Source organism: Nicotiana attenuata, unplaced genomic scaffold (assembly GCF_001879085.1).
Source record: "Nicotiana attenuata strain UT unplaced genomic scaffold, NIATTr2, whole genome shotgun sequence".
Taxonomy (NCBI): Eukaryota; Viridiplantae; Streptophyta; class Magnoliopsida; order Solanales; family Solanaceae; genus Nicotiana; species Nicotiana attenuata.
The window spans coordinates 221,681-242,327 of NW_017671870.1; the positions used below are offsets into that span (position 1 = coordinate 221,681).

General features: G+C 39.6%; 1 protein-coding gene across 1 annotated transcript; it reads right to left on the reverse strand.

Annotated features, from left to right (window-relative positions):
* Positions 1-3,627: 3,627 nt before the first annotated feature.
* On the reverse strand, positions 3,628-4,666 carry LOC109210643 (2S albumin-like). The gene is made up of 2 exons (XM_019374095.1): positions 4,453-4,666; positions 3,628-4,034 (listed from the first exon to the last, which is right to left on the reverse strand). The coding sequence occupies exons 1-2, from the start codon at positions 4,614-4,616 to the stop codon at positions 3,770-3,772; spliced, it is 429 nt and encodes a 142-aa protein (XP_019229640.1). The 5' UTR covers positions 4,617-4,666; the 3' UTR covers positions 3,628-3,769.
* Between the last annotated feature and the right edge of the window lie 15,981 nt (positions 4,667-20,647).

Here is a 20,647-nt window from a genome sequence, read left to right on the forward strand (position 1 = left end):
CGACGTAGGTCACGGGGGGGGGGGGGGGAGAATGGGTGCATAAGAAAGCTTTGCTTCCTATTTATTAGCTCCTTTTTGAGTTAGTTAACAAGGTCCCGCTTCCTCGCGCTGAGAGGAGGTCCATCACATCCAAGTCTGATCTGTATCTGATGGAAGCACTAGATGGGTTCCGAACTGTTAATCTACCAGCCATAATGATTAAGCATATGCAAAAGGTGGCAGCATTCAAAGATGGAAATCATGGCCTCCCCTTTGGGTTTCTCCTCACGCGTGTCTTCAAATTCTTTCAAGTGCCTTTGGGACAGCCTAGGATGGGGACCAAGAAGCAAACTAACTCTAAAACTACTCTAGAGGAATGTGAGTGTATCGAAAATATGGGAGGGGTAGGAAGCACTTCAACGATTTCCCAGCTTATAAATGCTCAAAATAGTGCTACTGAAGAGATCAGAAAGTTGAAAGCAAGGAATGCCATATTAGAGACTCAGCTCAATCAGGCTCAAGAGGCATCAAGGTCTTCTAGTTTTTCAAATGCAGAGGTTGCTCGTCTGACTAAGGAGAATGCTGACCTCAGGCAACAGGTTGAGAACCTGAGGGAGAAACTGCTCGTTGAGCGATGTCCGCCAATGCTCGGATAGATCTTGTTCTCATCACACTAGCTGCCTCTTCCAAGCCCTCTTTCTCTAGTGTCCCCTAGGCATATTTCTCAGTGACTAGTGTCCAGTTTATCTCTCTTTTGATGATGTTGTGGTAGTTATGTTTTTTTTTTTGGTTTGTGGATGGAAATCACTAGTACTGCTCCCGTGTAAACAGTCCAAATATGTTTAATGGAAACTCTCCTTCTTTGCTGCAAATGCTTATGTGTTTGTGCTTCTCTTTTCTATCATGTTGTGTGCACATAAGTGGCATGAGTTAACTAGGCTAGACTTCTTTATGCTATTTGCTTGTTTGTGTGTTTTTAATGATGCCAAAAATCGGAAAAGTAGATAAAATTGAAGGAGCTAAGAAGAAAAACAGGGACTGATTAAGGGGGAAGCACAAAGTCAGGGGGAACTTGTGAAGTTCCTGTTACTTTATCTAGTTTTTGTTGCTCTAACTATGATTGTCAATTTCTAAGTTTCTCATCATCAAAAAAGGGGAAATTGATGGGTTTATAGTACCTTAGCTTCATATTTTGATGATCTAACAAACTTACTGTCAAAGAACCATATAAGGAACCTGATACACTTGGTACACAACTCAATCGACAGACTCAAGCTAATGTAAGTTTCTATGACTTTGGAAGATAAAGAATCAACACAGGGACCTGATCCCCTTGGGTTCCCCTGATAGCAGTACGAAGTCAACTCTCTACAGCTGGAAAGTGACTGCCTGCATTGTACACGCAAACAATGCAGTATAGTGCAGCAGTCACTTCTCATTGACCTTGTACCAACCAAGTGACTACATCATTCAAGTGATGTCATCCAAGTTGTATTAACAAAACATCACTTGAACACATGAGAATTCATTTAAGCACTCTAAGCATCTTACAATCAAGCATTCAATTCTGAAGCGCATCAAGAACAAAGTACAACACTACTACGGACCAATTCCTACAGCAAGTCCCTTGTATGTCCTTAGTTGAGTTGTAACTTTGTAATTGTTCTTCATTGTAATTCATACTTTGCTTATCTAGAAGCTTTATTTAGGAACCCCTTTTAAACCATAAACCTTTTGTGTTTGTGTCGTGACTAGAGTTAGTCATGAGTTGAAGTCTTTGTAATAGGTGTATTGCAAAGTGGCTTGTAATAGGTGTATTACAAGTTAGTGAGGGATTAAGAGTTTAACTCCTAGATTGCATAGGTTGTAATCTAAAGATTGCTCATAGTGAAGTTGAAATTCTACCAGTGTAGGTCGTGGTTTTTTATCCCCTTGAGCATGGATTTTTCCACGTAAAAGTTCCCTGTTCCATTTACTTACTGTTACATTAATTAGCCTTATTCGTGGAAACCTATATAGGACCTGGTCTCTATATAATTTGGTGGACTCATATATTCGATCAGACCGGTTGAGTCGTTACATCAAGAATCGATCGATCATTGTGAATGGGTAAAGATACTGTTGAAATGCACTACAACAACACTAGAAATGTCGGTATTGCTCTCAATCTGTATCACTTGATTGTTTTTAATTCTTTGATATGAGATCTTCTCCTCCTCTTTGACTAGGCTGTAGCAATATTTAGAGTTGGTGTCACCTTCTTTTGCCCACTTAGTCCTTGCTTTTTTAAGAATAGCTTCTTGCATCTTCAGCCACTTAATTAGTGTATTATGCTTGAGCTCTGAACACAGGTTGTTTGTTGGTGTCAGTGTTGTTGGACTCATAGATGATCTATAAGTCTTTCACACCATTTTCCATTTGTTTAACAGTGGGAAAACATCACCAATGGAATCTTTAGACCATTTGCTTAGTGTCTTAGCTACTACCTGAGTTTTTGATATAAGATCCTCGGAGGGTTCCCATAAATATCGTTCTTCCAAATCTCTTGTAAAATGGTAGAGTAATCCGCTAGTTTGGTCTAGAAATTAAGAAATTTGAAATATTTGATTACTTTAGAGTTTTGATTTGACTTTCAAACTTGAAGGTGATAATTAAGGCTATGGTCTGGCCCTGGCTTAGCATGATGATCCACTCTATTAATCCGTCAAGCCTTTTATTGATCCTTCTCCTCTTCCTTCTTCCAGTGCACCAGGCGTAGGATTCCCCGAATACACTAGATCTGACATACCACATTCATCTATATAGGTAATGCAATTTATGCTATTACTAAGAATATGAGGTTTACCACCCTTTTTTTCTTCAGCTATGAAATAGAGTTGAAGTCGCCTAGTATTGTCCAGGGGCCACTTAATATGTTATTCAAGGACCTTAGTTTCTTACATAGTTGTTTCTTCTTGTCAGCTTTTGTTCTTGCATAGACCACAGTCATCTATACAATCTTAAAGGAAATTCGAATTGCATATTCCTTCCGTCCCAATATATGTTAGATTTTCCTTTAAAACTTGTTCTTTAGAAAATTCATGTTATTAGAAACACAAAAAAGTATTGAAAATTGTACAATAATCATAATCTCAAAAAGTCGCACTTAATAAAGCAAGAGATCTAGTGTTCTTTTCAAAAGTGAAATTAATCAAAGAAAAATAAATGGATTACCTTTTATAAATTTTTATAATATTTATCAGAAGAAATCATTGATCATTTCAAAATCTAGAAAAGAAAATTAAATTTGCAAATAAAACTTAAATGGAAAATATTTAAGGCCTCTCCTCATAGCTTGACTTTAGGCCCCCCACTTATATTGAGCCGCCCTTGTTTTATGTTTTTTATTAAGGCTAAATAAAATGCTTAAAGTTAGTTAATCCTTTTTAAAGGAACTAATGAGATATTAGTGTTAAACAAATTAGAAGTTACAATGTAGGGCCACTTTTTATTTTTATCTTAAAGAGGGTGACTTATTATTGCAATTAATTTTTACCCGATCTATAAAAACTAATATACGCCGGTAGAGTTAAACTCCGATTTAAATCGGATGAAGTAAGACTAAGGTGGAAACAAGACATTTATTCATATTAGTAAAACGAACTAGTCTCTTACATTCATGGCCGCCTTATCCTCCATAAGATTCGATCAAAACATAAAACACTAGCTAGACAGAGAACAGTCTCTAACTAAGCTAGCTCACACACGATGGTGTGTTTTTATTGACAAACGCCATTTTGATATGTTCAGCTTAGAAGCGGCACTGGGTAGGCTGGATGTTGCACATACGGGGGAGATAACGAGCTCTCTCTGAGATGCGCTCTGCCTCTTGGCCACGGCCGCCAAGCTGCTGCGTCACCATTCTCCTAAGTGCCTCGCAGCGGCATTGAGTGCCCATGTTCCTCAATTCTTGGCAACATTGTTGGAGATGCTGCTGACCTTGGTTGCTCTCCTCATCATCTGTCACCATGCTCAGCTCATCGCCATAATACTGGCGGCTTCTTGAAAGGTACATCCTGCATTGCAATCATATTCGAGATTTAAACTTTGTAAAAATTTAATCCTCATAATTTCGTGTTTGAAATTCTAGCCCATTTGATTTACTTGATTTGAAATCAGTTATTTCTACTTATTTAGTAATTTTTTAATGCATATATCAAGGCCAGCTACTATATATGTTTGGATGAACCGATTTGTACACTATATGTGCCCCTAGGCCCTACCTGCAACTAATGATGTAGGCAAAATTTATGCAGGTGGCATTAGTACTTAATTTGAGTCCAAGACTATGTTCATTTGAAGACTCTACTTCTGTCTTCAATATTGGTATATTATTTTCTAATTAGACGGTGTAAAAATTGATCGATTGTATGTGTAGATATAAATTTTTTAAAATAACATTTGCGCACATAAAAAAAAATACTATACTTTTACCTGCAGTTGTTCAGCCTCTGTCTTTGGATCTGCTCTTGGCACCTCTGTGACCCTTGATTGTCGATATCATTCTCCGTCACGGTGGTGGTGACGGTGAAGGTGTTGGCACTTGCAACGGCTAACAAGCACAAGAGAAGAGCTGCAGCAAATGAAATCTTCGCCATAGCAACAGTTAGATAGATGTGTGTTTTTTAGTGCTAGAAGAGGTGAATTGGTAGCTAGTGCTTTGTGATGGTGAAGTGCTCCATTTTGTGGGTATTTAAAGCAGATTTGATGGTTTGCATGACAAGTACGTGTAGAGTAAAGCTAGAAAAGGCAAACGGAAACGCTTGCACGAGAGGAAGACGTGGGCTAGCTGCCCAAAGAAACCCTTCGCCACGTCTATGAATACATGCAAATGCTGCCGGAAAAGAGCACTTCAATTTGTTTTGACGCAAAACGCAAATTTTCATTTCGATTCATTTGCAGAAGCATCTCTCTGCAGCGAGTAGTAGCATCATAGCCATCTTAATTATACCACCCATTAAAATACTAATTGTCATATATAGGATACTACTCGCTATGTATCAATTTAGATGACACACTTTTCTTATTAGTCCGTTTAAAGAAAATAATATATTTTAATATTTGGAACAAATTAACTTCAAACTTTTTATTTTACCCACTTTACCCTTAATGAGAAGATTTTATAGTCATATAAATGTCATGACCACACAAAACTTTTGTTCTTAAGCTTTTAGGACCACATATTTCAAAAATCTTCTTTTTTTCAATTAAACTTTAATTTGTACCAAGTCAAACTACATCATCTAAATGAAACGGTACCTAGTTAATGATACTTACTAGTTAACGAGACTACTTGCAATTCTATTTCGAATAGCCAAATTAGGATTGATAAAATTGCATGTTGAGCACGAACAATGCCTATTTACTCTGTTAGTAATAAAATCATTGTTAAGTCTCATTTTCCTAATTACAATGAACTGTGATTCTTTGGCAAATTTTTTAATATATTGTCAGTTTGATAGATACGAGAACAATTTCGAGATTTTAATCTGTGAATTCAAGCAAAAGGTCTTTTGAATATGGACAAATGGCTGTATACTTTGAAAATACAAGAGGGGAAAATTGTTTATTTTTAAAATTAATCGCTACCAGTTGACTAGTTTTCTAATGAGCCGACTAGATGTAATAACTTAATAACAGTAAGGACAGCTTTTAAGATGCAGAAGTTAAATGCAGGAATTAAAGACACCGAAATTTTTATACTGGTTCGGATTCAATATGAATCCTAGTCCAGTTCCCTTGGGTTGCAAGGGAGTTCTCTTTCAGTGAATGAGTTTCTCGAGTACACAGTGAATGGTGTGATCTACACCGATAGCTCAGTTCCTATAATCACTCGTTTCTCTTTGATACAATGCCTCACCAGTGTTGTTCTCTCTTTCTTCTCTAACTTGTTACACAGCAGGTCTACACTACAAAAAAAACAGTAAAATTGCGGTAGTTATTTTTACAAATTGCAGCGGTCGGTAACTCCCGCAATTTGTTGTTGCAGCGGTTCACAAAACTGCTGCAAGAAGGCTCGCCGCAATCAATTTACTGGAGTTTTGCCGCGACCGCTGCCACGACTGCCGTAATTAATTAGCAGGAGTTATTTTGCGGCAGTTCAACTCCCGTAAATTGATTATTAAATTATAAATTTTTTACAAGTTCCGGCAGTCAAAACCCACGCAATTCATTGAATATATTAATTTCTTTTACTGCATTTTTTACAAATATTAAACTTTGAATATTATCTACTAATATATATATATATATATATATATATATATGATGGGGCTACAAAAATACTCAAAGCAGATTCAGCAATGTTTCTAGCTGCATACAGTAGCGTCAAACTAAATTTTAACATAAAACATTCACCTAGCCATTCTAACATCCGCTCCAATCACATAATTACATTGTCATAATTAATTATCTAATTCAATTATAAAGAACTTCAATTGATGTCACTTGGATTACTGCCATCAGATGATCTTCTTGCGCCCATGGGTGATAGGGATCCAGTAGCTGCATCTCTAGGCTGCAAACAAAATAAAACAATAAGATCTTTTGAATGCTAATTATAACTTGAGTTAGTTCTTGAGCAGTACAAATATAACTATAATCCCAGAAACAAGAAAGTGTCAACAGGAATAAAGTACAATCGATCCACTAAAGAAGAGCGGAGAAAGAAGATCTTTAGTTTTTTTATATGAGTATCTCCTGATGCAGATAATATCAGTTGAAAAAAAATCACAAGTTTATTTACCGCTGTAGGAGGAGAAGCAAAGAACCCCGCAAATTGCTCTGGTGTTGTCCCTTCTTTCATTATCATATATGCCTTGAAAGCATTCATCATTTGTATGTTAGAATTCGCTATTTCTTTGTAGTTCTCTTGGCTTTGGTTGTGAGCATTCAACAATTTATTGTAGTTCTCTTAGCTTTGATCGTGAGCATTCAACAATTTATTGTAGTTCTCTTGGCAATGGTTCAAACATGAAGCATCACTACTTGAAGCATTCATACCACAAAAACGAGGTCTTGCATGTTTAAAAACTTTGCTGGGGACAGCTCCTAATCCTAAGCATCTTACCCTTCTAGAGTGCTCTTTTCCTAGCACTTTACCAACAGCATCATTCGGCGAAACTTCAGACTCATCCACCATGCTTTGGCTCAAAGCAAGCTCAATTTTTTCCTACATATTGTTTGTCACAACTCACAACATTAATAAGTAACTAAATGCACACCAAGACAAGCAAAAAAGAGATCTCTGTTTCAAGTTCCTAAATATCATATCAAGTTCTTGCAGAGCAATTTGCTGGCATATGAAGGTGCAGTAACATAGATAGAATAGGGTTAGAGCATTTGATCGAATAACCAGTGCAGGTAGCAGTACAGGTAAATTAAGAAGCTGGCATGAATATTCACATCGAATAACATTAGATCTAACTCCAGACAGTTGCTGGCTTTTTGCCCTTATAACTAAGATAGAGCCAAATCTGGTGAAAATTTCAAATACGGACACATGAATTTCTATAAACCATGAATATGGTACTTCCCAGTCCATACAATACTAGTTAACGATCATGAAAACATCACAAGAAGTTGTGCAAAAGTTGCCGAAGATATGATTCATGATAGTTTTCATCCTCTATGTTATATCAAAACCTGAAACCAGATGGAGGGCCAGAAAGAAAGGTAGCAAAAACCTTTCATAATGGCACTCACTGCCATTACCAAAAAAAGAAAAAAGAAAACAAAACAAAGAAAAGAAGCACAAAGCAAACGACATTTTTTTATAAGAATTATAACACTTCACTTGCGAGACCTTTGAAGATGCAAAAATTCCATGCATTCTTTCATTCCCAAGGAACAGATACGAGATTGCAATCAACTAACTCGAATGCCCATCATTGTGTCTGGTGAATGACAGTGGTCAATGATGAAATTAGCCTGTTACGAAATTTGTACAAGTATAACGACCCGCTGAATTTTCAGACAATGCTCTTAAAATGCAGATCCAGGTTTGTAAGGCCAGTTTTGAATATTACATGTAGTGGTCCTTAACAGCAAATGAGCAGATCCCAACTGCCAATATCAGAAATTTGGTTAAAACATATTTGTTCAACTTACCAACTTTCTGGCCATACTTGAGTTCTTAAGTAAAACCCTACATAAATAGAGTTCTTAAGAATTGATAACGCAACAGCAAGACAAGTAACTTTCTCAAAGAGAAGAAGAGGACTTTACAAGAAAGCTGAAGAACTTTCTATTCTTTGTGATGCTGATGTTGCTATATACATATATTAGATTTCATACCCATAAAGGAGAAATAACCTTCAACAATCACAAAAATAAAGAAGAAACTTACACATATATCCTTTGCCACCTCATTCACATATGTTCCTTCTTGTTTCTTATGAGTATCAAGATAAAGTTGTGCGCGTCCAGGCCTTCGTCCAGTCTCAGCCATCTATAAATAAAATAACCAACAAAATAACTTAACTGGAATAGTTACATAAGTTAGTTTAATAATTAAAGTAAAATGACATGAATTGACATCTTTCACCATTTCAGCGCTTTTTCTGGAGTTAGGCTTGGAGCCACCTGTATGGGTAAATATTTGTTTTTTTCGAATTTCAGTATTCCTTCTGCACATTTCCTTACAAAAAAAAAATACTTGAAAGTCAATCACATAAATAACTAAATATAATCAAACATACAAGTTGAAGTAATTAAATAAATACCAAAGTTGTTTCTTTAAAACGGTAATCAATAAATGTAGTCCATTGATCCCGTGGAATCCCAGCAGGAATATTTTCCATAATCTGAGCTTTACTTTTGAGTGGATCATAGAATGCTCTCCATAAGTTTAGCCTATTCGCGCTCCATTTTATCCAAATAGAATTATAAACATAACGCCGTGCAACTAACTCGACTGTCTTAAAACAAAACCGTTTCTTCAAGAATAAAACATTGGTTAGCTTATCTGCTACATGCAAATATGAAGTCCAACAATAAAATAGACGTGTAGCAGAAAGAATTAGAGCTTATACCTTTACAATTCGATCAAATACATGGTCAAAGTATGATATAGGTAAATCTGACCATTTCTCAAAGTGAATTGGAAATAAGGAGCAGTCAGTTGCTAATATTCCACAAAAGCCAGCAAGAAGGCCTTGTGCTTCTCCAATTGAAAGTTGGTAATTTTCTAAGTAACATACAAAATGCAACAGCTTTTCTTCAGTTAAGATGTAATACTCAAGTAGCTAGTTATAAGAGAAGGAACATGAATCAAATGAATCATCTCGTGCATAATTTAATGCAACAGTTTTTTTTCCAGCTATAAGGAATGGATCATGAATCAAATGAGCCGTTTTCTTCAGGTCTGAATTTTGAACTACCACAACTTAAATTTTATACCTGAAAGTCTGAAGTTAGGGTCTGTTAGAGGCTACTTCCAACTGCAGGTCTAAATTTGAACTGTGTTCAAACTTTAGACTCGAAGGTCTGAAGTTTGATTCAGAGGCGACTACACTTTAAGAACTTTAAATAGCGATCTAAAAATTGCTATATTTACACTTGTCTCTCGGTATGGTCATGTTATAAATAGTAAGTAAAACGAAGAAGCTATCAATAGCTTGGGCACTTTGCATCAGATCAATTAAAGATTTATCTAGCACCAATGAAGAAATACTTGTCAATTTGATTAAAAATTCATTCATACTACTCTATCCGTAAAGAAATTATAAGAATATTCCCGCTATGTATGACTTTATGGAAATCCTTAACATCCTCGGAAAAGAGGGGGATTCTTTTTGGACAGTTGTCAAAATAAATGTTTGCTAAGCAGCATTGTCCCCAAATTAGTGATTTAAGCAACAAAATGATTTAGGGGAGAAAGAGTCTTGCACGCAGTGGTAATTAAACATCCCACTGTATCTAAGAAATATTAAAGCAAAGAAGAAGATACTGCACATGCCATGCCAAAAATTAGGCATACCAGTGCAGTAATTAAAGAAATAATGGAGAAAAAGCTAATCAAAACTGAAAAATACAGCGACAAATCAATTCTTTTTACTGAAAAACACAGCGACAGAACATGAAAGAAGCGACAGAACACGATACATTCTTCATGGTGCCATCTTTGGAAAAACTTTTGGAGAGCAAGATATGCCAGCCTCTTTACAGGGTGGAGGATCATTTGACTTTGCAAAGGAGTGGGAAAACATGTTAGAGGCCTCGGATCGAGGAAAGCTTGCCCGATTGGAGATGTTTTATCGTAGTATGCTAGTAGGTGTCAAATATAAGCTGTTGAAAAAACGGATTCAGGAGATATTTTTGGAGTGTCAGAGTCCTCTGCCTTTAGAATCTAGTCAACGAAACAAGTAATGCAGAATGCTTGGGTTTCAAATAAAATACAAAATGTTTCATAGATACTTTACTTATCAAAATATGATATGTAAAACGAAGAGATGGAAAGTAGTTCTCAATTATAAATGAACTTCTTAATGATTGTAATCAGTTAACTTAAAGTGAGGTGATTTTGTTGGTATAATTTCAATGTCTTGGCTCTTTCACATTTCAGTATAGAGAGAACTGGGTTAGCTATTTTAGCCTTCTACCTTGGAGCAGCAAAACGAGTAAGCTACAAGTTTGAATCTAGATATATGCTTAAATCCAATCCATTTTCACCTTGGAGCAACCAAAACGAGTTCTACACTGCATAAAAAGGGGACTTTGACTTATGATATAAAGTATCGTAGAAGGAAGAACTGATGGAAAGACCAAGTAGTAATGTGTTCTTAAAGTACTATTGAGGCAATAAAGCAGATTGCATGCCAGAAAATTCTAGGTTTATTGAGAAATCAAGCTAATAAATTGCATATAATCAATATAGAAACCCCAAATCAACCAAAAAACTCCAAATAAATAGAGAAACCTCAAATCCAACAGAGAATACCCAAAATAACACAAAAATAAAGTAAAAACCCATGTGTAATTTACAAAATACAAAAATGCCTGGTTACAGAAAATCAGAATTGGAGAAGATGAAAGACAAATTGCAAATAAACTGAAGAAGAACACCGTGGATTTTCTAGCCCAAAATCCACACTAGGACTGAAGAACACTGTAACAAACTCTGTTGAAAAACACAAACAGTGGCATTAGTAAAAATACATTGTCGTATCTCCTTGAGAAGGCATTTGCCTGCAGAGGTCGATTCACAGTCCAATTTGGTGAGAGAGAGAGGCAGTCGCTTGGAGACTATAGAGAGAGAGTGAGAGAGACGGCAAAAGGTTTTGGTGTAAAGGTATTGGGTAATAAGCCTAAAAGGTTTTGGCGGAGAAAAAAATGAGGGAAAACAAAAATATAGTGGGAAAAATTAGAAGCTTGGCGCTCTTTTGCTTTTAATGCATCAGATCCCCCAAATTATAATTAATTGCATCGGTTAGAGATAAAGTCCCACAATTTGATACAATTTGCGGCAGTTACCGGTGACCGCCGCTAATTAACTGCCGCAATTTGACTGTTTTGTTGTAGTGCTAGTAGAGCTATAATGTTTGTTTGTAGTAGAACAAAGAGAGGGTATTTGGCTCGATCAAAGTATATGTGCTAAGGTACAGATACAAGTTTAAATACTTTGAAAGAGGCTTTGATTTCTGGAGAGATTTGCCAACCCAAGAGATTTGATCCTTGGAAAGAGATTGATTCTTTCCAAGAATAAGGTTATTCAGCAATGGCTTTGTCTTGACGAGAGGCTTTAGTGGCTTCCCTTAAATGTGACTTAATAGCGCCGAATATCCTTCCTTGAATCTTGATCCTTCCAGATTTAGTACACTTGATTGATTTTCTTGCAAGATCTTTGATACTCTTGATTGATTTGATTCCTTCAGTCTAGCCTTAATTGATTCCGTCAGTATCATTGATTCCTTTAATCTTGGATGCTTTCCTTGATTTTCTCTAATTGAATCCTTCAATCTTGTATGCTATCCATGAGTTCCTTGATCTTCTCTGATTGATTCCTTCAATCTTGAATGCTATCCATGAGTTCCTATACAAAGAACAAATATATTATTTTCATCACTAAAATCATATCTAACAATCTCCCCCGTTTTGGTTATGACAAAATAATATATGTATATGTATAACATCAGTTGACTTCCCTGTATTTTACTCCCCCTCAATGAGAGCAGTTGACTTTCTCTGGTTGTAGCTGTTGAGGCTCATGTAGTCGACCTCTTCTGCAGGATCTATGACTCCCCCTCAAAAAGTGTCGAGCTGCTAACTTGCACTTACCCTTCAGTTGACTTATCCTTATATGTACTTGTACAGATACATATATCCTTTCTCCCCCTTTTTGACATCAGCAAAGAGGGAACAGACCACATACTAAAACAGGATTAATAGCATTATCTGCTGGCAAAGTTATAGCAAAACAAAAAAAAATACAAAAAATTATCCACAGACTGATTTTTTAGTCCAAAAATAGCACAGCAAAAAAAAATTGTCTTAAACTTCAACATTAACGATGCAAAAATAGGTAAGAGTATTGCCGATTGCCTCCTTCAGTCGATCAAAGATGGCGTTGGCTGAAACACTCATTCCATCAAGCCGGTCATGAACCTCCTTGAATGCCTTGATAGCATTTTTCCTTGCTATGAGAACTGCAACTCTTATCTTGGAAACATCAAACCCTATTTCTTTGGAGATAGCATGAATGTCACCAACAGTGGACTGAGTGGCAGTGGGAAGATCTTTGATTGCAGACAGCTGATTGTCAATGGCACTAAGCTTTTCAGCAAGGTCAGGATCACTGTGGCTAGGATGGGAAGCAGAAGGTTTGGGTTTGGAATCTGTTTGAGCATGCTTGACTTCTCCTTCTTGTTTCTTAACCCATGAGCCCTTCACACACACATACCCCATACTCGCAAAAGCTCTGGAGTTGTAAGATATCGAAACAGAGATAAAAGGATATGCAGATATGGAATATTGTGAGCTTCCAGGATGTGAGTGATGGCCATACCATAGGGTAGACTAGTGGGATCATCTGCACTTTCAATCATAAAATTGATGACCCAGGAGGATAGCTTGATTATGAGTTTAGTCACACGGCAATAGACCAGAAAGGTGTCTCTTTGAGAGAAGGTGGAGAAAGAGCCAATACGAGGAGCATAGTGGTTGCAACAATGTGGGCTAGAACTCGAGTTTCGAAACTAACATCACTAGGGCGTAACTGGTTTGGGAGAGATTCAGATGGACACTCAGCAATACACCTTTTAGCTTGATCAAAAGAAATCTTAAAATCATCAGGCTAGGAATTTTTGAAAAGCATGGGGAAACCAGAGCACTTACACTGAAAGATTGAATCAAACATGGCACAATCAAGAACAATACGCTTCCCTAACGCTAAATACTCCAACTTATCAGACTTACTAGAGCGAAGATTTGCATAAAGCATTCTCACTAGGGGTTCATACACTTTAGGCGGAGGAACAGAAAAGAACTTTGACCACCCTTGATAAACGAAGTGATATTTTACCTTACAATTTAGGGCTTCCATGTCACTACGAAGGTCTACCCTACCCCCCCATGAGACAAGTAGGTCTTGTTCGTTTTAGGGGCGATAAGANATATATATATATATATATATATATATATATATACCATCAATAAGAAATCAAATTTGATAATGCTTGTAGAGGTGCATCCAATTACCATTGCACCATATGATACTTTAAACTTGGATGCAAAGATATATATTTAAATAATCTTGAAGAAACATAATATTGCTATACATAATTTACGGGAAGAAGTATGAATTCACGTGAACCCACACTACACCACTTAGATATGCTGTATACGGTCAAAATCGAGGAGTATGATTTTAAAGGATTAAATCGGGCTATAGGCCTGAGTCCGAGAGACTCGAAGTGGGTGTCGTATCCGGCTAAGGAACACCTACCTCGGAAAAAATGATCGAATGTCTGGCATGGACCGCGTCGAGGGCAGCATTGTCTCGAAGTCAATCAAGAAAGAGCGGGAATTTCTCAAGGGCCCGTGGACCTGGGCATTAATTATAGGATAAGGGATGTACGAAATAGTACAGATCTGTACTAGGCCGTTATACACCTGTACCAATAGAATTCTTTACCTTTATGAGTAAGGTGCTATTATTGGGGTTTTCTCCTTCTATATGAAGGGGACCCCAATCACTTTGTAAGGCGTCAGATCATTTATTGCAATAGAACATTCTTATTCTTCTTGTTTAACGTGCTCTCCAATTATTCTTCAGCTTTATTGCCTTTACTTTATTGTTCATACTTTATTACTCTTAGCTGACCTCGAGGTCCCTGGATAAGTCAAGCTCGGCCCCCTACTGTTACAACAACACTGATTTGTTCTTTATTTCTCCTTACTTAAGCTCAATATTACTTGTATAATCACTAGTAATAGAATATATTACGTATCTTTAAAACCACAAAATATCTTCAATTTAAGCTCATTTTTTGAGGTAAACAGTTTGGCGCCCACCATGGGACTAAAGATAATAGTGATTATTTTAGTGCTAGTTTTCTGATATCACACGCTATTCTTCACACTTTTTCTTGTCAAAGATTCTTTGATTTCAGGCTTAATCATGTCTAACACTCAAAACGCACCCGCTCACGATATGAAAGACTTGGAGAAAACAGCGACATAGGGCTCGGTGTACCATCCGTAAACTTTGAAGGACTGCCAAACGTGGAGTCAGTTGACATTAGTTCCCACAACGAACTAAACACAGACGCAGGCACAGACTCCGCAAGGAATGCACACAGGGAAACCCAAGCCGGAGGCCAGGAAGCACGAGGGCTGGAAGAACAAGGAGTCAGCCTCCAGGTGATATTCGAGATGTTGCAAACTCAACAAGTTGCCATCGCTCAACTTCAGAGCCAGAACAGAACTCCTAACACCGCCGAGCCAGTAAACACGCAACATGGACCAGTGCTGGAAAGGCCCGATGAAACTGGCTCGGGGACTGAACCCACAATCATGAAAATGCTCGACGAACTGACTAAGAGAATCGAGTCAGGAGAAAAGAATATAGAAGACAACAACAAGAAGGTGGAAACTTACAACTCCCGAGTAGACCAGATACTGGGAGCACCTCCAGTTGGGTTTAGACGCCAAAAAATTCATACAAAAACCTTTCCCCCCAAGTGCGGCTCCGATGCCCATTCCCAAGAAGTTTCGCATGCTAGATATACCAAAGTACAACGGGACAACTGACCCTAACGAACATATTACTCCTTACACTTGTGGAATTAAAGAAAATGACTTGAATGATGACGAAATCGAGTCTGTATTATTAAAAAAGTTTGGGGAAACACTGTCAAAAGGAGCTATGATTTGGTATCACAACTTAGCTCCTAACTCTATTGATTCGTTTGCTATGTTGGCGGATGCCTTCATGAAAGCACACGCCGGGGCCATAAAGGTGGCCACGAGAAAATTGAACGTATTTAAGATAAAACAAAGGGACGACGAAATGCTAAGGGAGTTCGTGTCCCGATTTCAAATGGAAATGATGGAATTACCCCCGGTCTCCGATGACTGGGCAGTTCAGGACTTCATGCAACGTTTGAATGAAAGAAGCTCGATAGCATCTCGGCAGCTAAAACAGAACTTGATCGAGTACCCAGTTGTGACATGGTCGGATGTGCACAATCGCTATCAGTCAAAAATCAGGGTCGAGGAGGACCAGTTAAGAGCCCCCTCGGGCTCAGTTCACCCAAACAGGTTCGCAGCCAAGCCCCCGAGGGACACAGACCGGGGATCAAGATCTAACAAAGAAAGATATCAACCGTACGTCGAAGACAGAAGAAACATTTCAAGGCGTAATGCACCTCGGAATGATCGAAGAGTAGATCGAGGCCAAAGCTCCCGGGGATTCATGAACAAAATCGGGTCTGACAGACACTCGGCACCAGTGGAGGCTCCCAAATTATCATAATACAACTTCAGTGTTGACGACTCAAGTATCATCTCAGCCATTGGCAAGATTAAAGACACTAGATGGCCCAAGCCCATACAGACAGATCCTTCCCAGAGAAACCCCAACGTAATGTGTAAGTACCATGGTACTCACGGGCACAAGACCGAGGATTGCAGACAACTTAGAGAGGAGGTAGCTCGACTATTCAACGAGGGGCACCTTCGTGAATTTCTCAGTGACCGGGCCAAAAACCATTTCCGAGAAAGAGATCCAAACAGGAAGAATGAACCCGAAGAACCTCAAAGCACGTCATTCACATGATCATCGGTGGAGCAGACGTGCCACAGGGACCTACATTCAAGCATACTAAAATATCAATCACAAAGGAACAACGGAGTCGAAGCTATACGCCAGAGGACGCTGTATCATTCTGCGACAAAGAAGCAGAAGACGTATCCCAGCCTCACAACGACGCCCTGGTAATCTCTATTCTTTTGAATAAAATTCAGGTTAAACGTGTTTTAGTGGATCCAGGTGGCTCGGCGAACATAATCAGATCGAGGGTCGTGAAACAACTCGGCCTATAAGATCAGGTTGTACCTGCGTCGCGGGTGCTGAATGGCTTCAACATGGCAAGTGAAACCACGAGGGGAGAAATTATCTTGCCTGTAAACGTAGCCGGGACCATACAAGACACCAGGTTCCATGTCATCGAAGGCGACATGAGATATAACACACTCTTTGGGAGGCCGTGGATACACAATATGAGGGCAGTGCCTTCGACTCTCCATCAGATGATAAAGTTCCCGACAGAGGAAGGAGTGAAAACAGTCCACGGAGAACAGCACGTTGCAAGAGAGATGTTCGCAATTGAGGAAGTAGTAACAGCGCCGGAAACCTTGACCTCGAAGACATCGACTTCCAAAGGCAAGTAGGAGGCTAAGTAGTGGTCACGATTTCGAGCGTCGACGGATGCAAAATAACAGGTAACCGAAGGCGAAGACCCACGAACCCCCGTTGTTCCCAGAAAGCCCGATGCTACCAAGCCAACCGCTGAAAAAGAAAGGTACACTGGGAACGGGACTAGTCCCCGCTCTCGGGAAAAAACTCATTTAGTTTCTTGTTGATGATATAGATCACATTGCTTCAATATGACAGAGATTCCGCTTGAAGGATAAACAGGTAAAATAATTAAAAACTTATATTAATGATATGACTGGTTAAGTCCCTGTGCGCAGAGGACCACTTTAATTCATCTGCATAAAATAGTCAACATTTCAGGGCAATACAACACAAAGCTCATTCCAGAAAGGCGTTCCCTCGGAGTTGGGGCGACTGAGCTTCTCGGCGTCAAATCAGGGCACCGAAATCATCCCCGACCAGGCCAAGGTCCTCGAAGATATCATGGTCGCGGACAGCAAGACCTCGAAACTGTTGGTAAAGGAACTTACAGGCTCGACATAATGAAACTTCCCAAAGGCTCGTGCTCTCGAGAACACCCCTTCCTGCACGAAGGCCGTAGGTTATAGAGCATATGTTGCACTCTTTTTCCCTTAGCTTGGATTTTGTCCCAAATGGGTTTTACCGGCAAGGTTTTTAACGAGGCAACACCTATATGCTACCCGAGGAAGGGCCAACAAGTATTCAAGGCTTCTTTTCAATCAACCTCGAATACTTGGGGGCATTACCCTCGGAGGTTACATTTTTGGAAAAAATATTTCACGCCTAAATGGGCCTCGATAGGAAAACTTTGTAATGGGACAAACGGTCAAACGAGCCGTGTCCATATAGAATAGTCGAGCCCTGGCAGCTAAACATGTACGCATGTATCGACTATTTGAAGAAATATTCAGGTTATATCAAAAACACTTTGTGTCTCACACAAGCTCTACACTACCAATCCTACGGGAAACGGCTTAAAAGCCAAGACATAGAAGCACCCCGAACACTCGGGGACTACCATAAATAATTCGAATTTATAAAGACCTCAAAGAGGCACCCCTTTGAAACAAAGGCCAAGGCAGATATTCTCGGGGTTTAACTTCTCGAACAAGTTCCGAAAGTTATCGGGTAACAAGTCCAAGTGACATGCCCAAAGGCTACGGCCAAATAAAAGACTACGATCATATAAAGGCTACAACCAAATAATGCGGCTCGGAGACGTCCGACTTCCGCTATAAATTAAAAGGCCTTCAAACACTTCGTAAAAACCGGTTAAATCAGGCTACCCTCGGTAAAAGCTAAATACAAAGGGCTTCGATAAATTCAGCCCTCGAAAATTCCAAGGGCTTCGATAACATCGACCCTTAAAAACACCCCAAGAGGTGTTCGATTATGTTTACACAAAAAATCATTAATAAGGTCCCGATACGTTAGACCTTCGAAAAATCTACGGGTACAAAAAACACATGCTAAGGCATAATTAAATTTTCACTAAGTCTTTTAAGCCGAAATGAGGGAAAAATTATATAGCCATACTAAAAGGCCGAATCGGCCCAGCTTAAAGAGCCTAAGGGCCGAGATATAAGAGCCTAAGGGCCAATCTTAAAAGAGCCTAAAGGCCGAGATATAAGAGCCTAAGGGCCAATTTTAAAAGAGCCTAAGGGCCGATGTATAAGAGCCCAAGGGCCAACTTCGAAAAGCTTGAGAGCCAAAAACTTATAGCTCGAAACTCCAATCCGAACTCAAGGATTCACAACATCCCGAGCTTACCTCGGATTGATTTAAAAGCTTAGCTCGAAGATTATTATATCTATCAATAAAAATCTAAGGGTTTATGACACCCCGAGCCCTAAAAACCAATCTTCGGATTGGTCATTCAAACGAAGTCTTCCATAAATAAAGACAATGTTAAATCCAGCTCAAACCAAATACAAGACAAAAGTTCCCCTTGTATTTCCAAAAGATGATTACAGGGAATATTTACACAAGGGAGATCTACAAGAAAGCAAAATGGAGTAACCTAAAAACTACTTCGGGGTCACATCCTTGGCAGCCGCATCTTCAGGAGTTGCATCTCGGGGAGTCTCATCCTCGGCAGCTTCATCCCTGTCTCCTTCGCCCTCGGAGGCATTGGCTGAGTCATCTTCTTCGGAAAGTAGAGTGGCCGCCTCTTCTTCCAAAACCTTCTCTGCTTCAATATCGGCTGAAAGATCGAAGCCGCGAGCATGTATTTCCTCGAGAATCATCCTCTAGGATTGCCGCCTGGCATGGTCCAGGGCACTTGCTAACTTAGCCTCCACCGTAAAAGAAATCTCCCTTGACCGGGCATTAGCAGCTTCTGCGTCAGCTTGATAAGAGTCCATAACGGCTGCAGCATCAGATTTGGCCTTGGCCAACTCAGCAGCAGATCAGGTTTTAAGCTCCTCGATTTCAAGGCCCCGAGCTAGGCTCTCCTCCTTCGTGCCTCGAAGCTGGCGTTCAAGAAAAGCTAACTACTCTTTTAGAGTGTCCTTCTCAGAAGCAAGATCATCCATACCTCGCCTCAACCTCAGGGCATCGGCTTCTTTTATCTTAAGCTCCTCCCGAAGTTGCGCCTCCGCTTCGGCTTTCTGACTGAACTGCGAAATTTAACGATGTCAGCCCCTAAAACAAAACAAGTGCGTGACAAACTCTAAGGAACGATCTTACCTTGTTAACATACTCGGCTTGATCTTGGAACACCTGCGTCAGCTCAGTTCGAAGATTATGAATCTCCAACGCTTTCTTTGCATATAAGGCTGTTACGACGTCCCTCTCCTCTGAAGTTTTCTTAAGCTCGGCCTCGCACCGAGCAAGATCGTCTCGGGACTTGGAAAATTCCCTCTTTTGGAGCGCCATAGCCTTCATGAAAAAGAAGGAAAGTCAGATACGGAATAGTTAAAACAAAGGCGCAATAAACAAAAGACTCGCTTATTCAAAAGAGTCTATGTACCTCATTAAAAATGAAAGAAGCATCGGGGTCGGGGCCGTCGTCAAGCCCTTCGAGACATTATCGAAAGATGTCGTTCCCTTATTGGATATCGTGCCCTTCTTGGTTTACTCCCACTCCAGAGGGCATCTCGTTCGTAGCCTCCCGGATCAGCCCCTCGGAGAACTCGGGGCCAAGGGGAGAATCATCCACGTTGATCACCCCGAGCGATCCGCTCGGGGAATTTTCTTTCATCTGAAGGGGCTCGAGGTCAGGATGTTCGGCCTCGCCCTCAAAATGATCTCCTAAACGAGGTGCCTTCTTTCTGGATGATGGTCCGGGGACCCTGTTTGAACTCCCTTCGGAGATTTCTGCAGCCCTAGAGTGGGCCTCATCAGCCGCCGCTGGTTCAGTGACCTTCGGAGTATCAGCATTCTTTATTTTACGGTTCACCAACAAGCAATCATCATCTTCTTCTTTCTTTTGTTCCCGAAGGCGTTGGGCTATTTCCGGGGATAAGGCCGTCGTATCGACCTCAGGTTTTTGAGCCACGCTTTTCTTTGGCTTCAGGGGATTTTCAGATGTCTCCCTTGTTCTCTTTCTTTCTTTGGGAGGTTTCGGAGCCTCCACTTCACTAGCTGGGACCGGCCTCAATGCAACGGCATCCCCAAGACCTGCGTAAAATCAAGATCAGTGTCCCATAACCGAAACACTGAAAAACAAATAAAGAACTCACCATGGTTTTTCGCCTCCCATCGACCCTTGGCCAAATCTCGCCAGCAACG

Bases quoted from the DNA above. Each gene is read 5' to 3' on its own strand.
- LOC109210643 (XM_019374095.1), bottom strand. From the start codon at position 4,616: ATGGCGAAGATTTCATTTGCTGCAGCTCTTCTCTTGTGCTTGTTAGCC. The intron at 4,035-4,452 runs GTAAAAGTATAG...ATTGCAATGCAG, and splicing joins CAGAGGCTGAACAACTGCAG to GATGTACCTTTCAAGAAGCC.